This window comes from Galeopterus variegatus, unplaced genomic scaffold, assembly GCF_000696425.1.
Source record: "Galeopterus variegatus unplaced genomic scaffold, G_variegatus-3.0.2 Scaffold7322, whole genome shotgun sequence".
Taxonomy (NCBI): Eukaryota; Metazoa; Chordata; class Mammalia; order Dermoptera; family Cynocephalidae; genus Galeopterus; species Galeopterus variegatus.
The window spans coordinates 97,113-99,622 of record NW_007733433.1 but is presented as its reverse complement, the minus strand read 5'-3'; the positions used below and the strand labels follow the sequence as shown (position 1 = coordinate 99,622).

At 56.2% G+C, this 2,510-nt stretch overlaps 1 protein-coding gene across 1 annotated transcript in view; it reads right to left on the bottom strand.

Annotated features, from left to right (window-relative positions):
- Positions 1-20: 20 nt before the first annotated feature.
- The window catches only part of SH3RF3 (SH3 domain containing ring finger 3), a gene marked incomplete at its 5' end in the record, with an annotated part of 99,187 nt that continues 96,697 nt past the window's right edge, over positions 21-2,510 (bottom strand). The window contains one exon of the mRNA XM_008591821.1: positions 21-563. Coding sequence (XP_008590043.1) covers positions 395-563 — 169 coding nt within the window. The remainder of the gene's footprint in view (positions 564-2,510) is intronic.

Sequence of the window (2,510 nt, the reverse complement as noted above, 5' to 3'; positions counted from 1 at the left end):
CCCGGAAAGACATTCTCAATGCTCTTGGCCCCACGCCCACCGTCCAGCTCTGCAGCCCTCCCGCGACTCCAGCCTTTCACAGGCAGCCAAAAAGGGCCGGCCACTTAGCTGTCAGTCACAGTAACACAGCTGCCTGTGCGGGCCTCTTCTCTCTGACAAGGTGCTTTCTTTACAGTTCATACAGAGGGGCGGGCATCTCGTCGAAGAACCACCCCAGGGTTTGCCCTCAGTTGGGGGTGTTTTGGGCAAAGGCACGAACACCACAGTCCCCAGCCCCCACCCCAGTCAAGGGTGTTCCGCACCAGGCATCTTGGAAAGGACCTGGGACTCTCAGGGCGGCCGTGGCTCCCGGTCCTTGTGCCATAGGTGAGCCGGGTGCAGACTGCGCTGGTCCTCAGAAGCTCTCCACGAAGCTGCCTGGAAAGAGGCCAGTGCGGCCGTTCCGCTGCAAGGTCCCCTTGTACCAGCCGTCCTCGCGTTTCTTGTGCACAAAGACAATGTCGCCTTCCTTCAGTTCAATCTCTGCCTCGCTCTGGGGTGGGTAGGAGACCACCACGCGGTACCTGGGGGGAAACAGCACAGGGGTGAGCCCGCCCCACACAGGCCACGCTGCCCTTGGCTGGGCCACGGTGCCTGGGCCGCCTGCCAGAGCAAGCTCCTGTCTCTCTGCCTTTTTATCCCCAGGTAAAGTTATTCTAATTTGGGTCTACTTTTCCCACTTTATAAAATTCCTATTTATCTTTATTTTTCCAAAACTTTAAAATTTTTCATTTTATTAAAAACATTTAAAAAGACATCTCCCTGTAGTGTCCTTTTAGACATGGATCTACGACATAGCGGTAATGTTTCACCTTCTCGCTTTGTCCCCAGCCCCCAGCACAGCCCTGCACCTCACATGCCTCCGCCACCCTGCCGCCTGCCGCCCACCGCACACGGTGCCTCCCTCCAGGGACTGGGGCAGATGCTTCAGACCCAGGGCAGGGGGTGGGGAAGGTCGGGGCACTCAGCTGTGTTCCTGGTTTGTTCTGTCCTGGCTCTGTGACCCTAGCTCTCCCAGTGTCGCTTCCTCTGTAAGCTGGACCCCTCACCTGCGCCACCACTTCTCAGGTGGCTGAAGCCCCACATGATGTGTGAAAGGTGCTTTGAACACTGTTTTGGTAAAAAGTTCATTACTTTTTTTTAAGTGTACTCCAAAAATCATAAGACGTTGTAGCCTGAAGTGGCCGAGGTCACATCAACAAGGCCCAGTTTTTCCCAATCTCATTTCCACAACACCTGGGCCCCTCCCTGCAGACTCTAAGGCCTCCTTGGAATCCCTGTTTTCAGACCAACATGAATAAAATCAAGTCAGAGACAGGAGCTTTCTGTGTGTGGCCTAAGCCTGCTGGGGAATGGGGGTGCGCTGTGGGCTGGACCTCTGACCTACTGCAGACCCCCAGGGCCCTTCCAGGTGTGGCAGGTCCAGAAGGGCCGGTGGACATTCCCTGGATATGAGACCAGAGTCAGACCCTCTGGCTGACCCAGAGCCTCACGTCAGCACAGGGCAGGACTGACAAGCACCTGATGAAAATGCCTTCCTCGTCTGAACCCTCGCCGGCTCCTCTGAGCCCTCTCCTGACTCAGCTTCAATTTGGCCAATAAAGACTCGAAGAAGCACGAACACAGTTTCTAACAGCCTTAAGATGATCCTATCCCCCCTTAAAGTGCTTGCCTGAGAAACCTCAAGGATGCCCAAAGAATTTGCTGATGGTTCCAGCAATACCTGAGGATAGGCCTGCTCGCAGCCTCTGTGGGAGGGCAGGGGCCTACCTTCAGTAAGTGCCAGTAAGCAAACCCAGATGGTCTCTCACAGACCAGCAGCCCATTCCCAACTACTGTAATTTTTCACTTCCCTGACTCTCTTGTGACCCTGCTCACTCCCTCCCGACTCCCTCATTCTCCCTTGAAAACATCCTGTCTCTCCTACACAAATTCCACCAGTGATACTGTCCACTTTCATGAGTGTCGGCTGTGCTTACCTGTGACAGTGCATGCCCTGCTGTGCCACCCACACCTGTCCTGTCCCGCAAGCCTCAGAGGAGGGGAGCAGGTGACGTGCTCTCCCTGAGGACAGCTGTCTTCTAAACTGTCACATGTGCTTGTGCTGGCCAGGCCCACAGGAAATGCCTGTGCCCACCTCTGGCCCCTGAGGGCATGTTTGCATGACACCTGGCTGGGCCTCTGTACCCTCAACCCTCAAGGCTGGTGATGATTTGCAGAAGAGCTCAGAGATACCGTCCCCCTGGCAGCACCAGCGTGTTGGGGCTTGCAGTCAAGTCCAAATCCTAAAACCAGTGGGTTTTGTGGCAGGGAGGGTGTGGCCGTGCTCTTCCCCTGAAAACCCTTAGCTGCAAGTGACCACAGACCCCATTTTGCTGAGGCAGGCCGCCCCGCCTGGCATGCGCAAGTGCTCCAGGTGCGCCGCCCCGGAATGACTGGGCACCTGTCTCCCCAGGCCCAGTGCGCTCTGG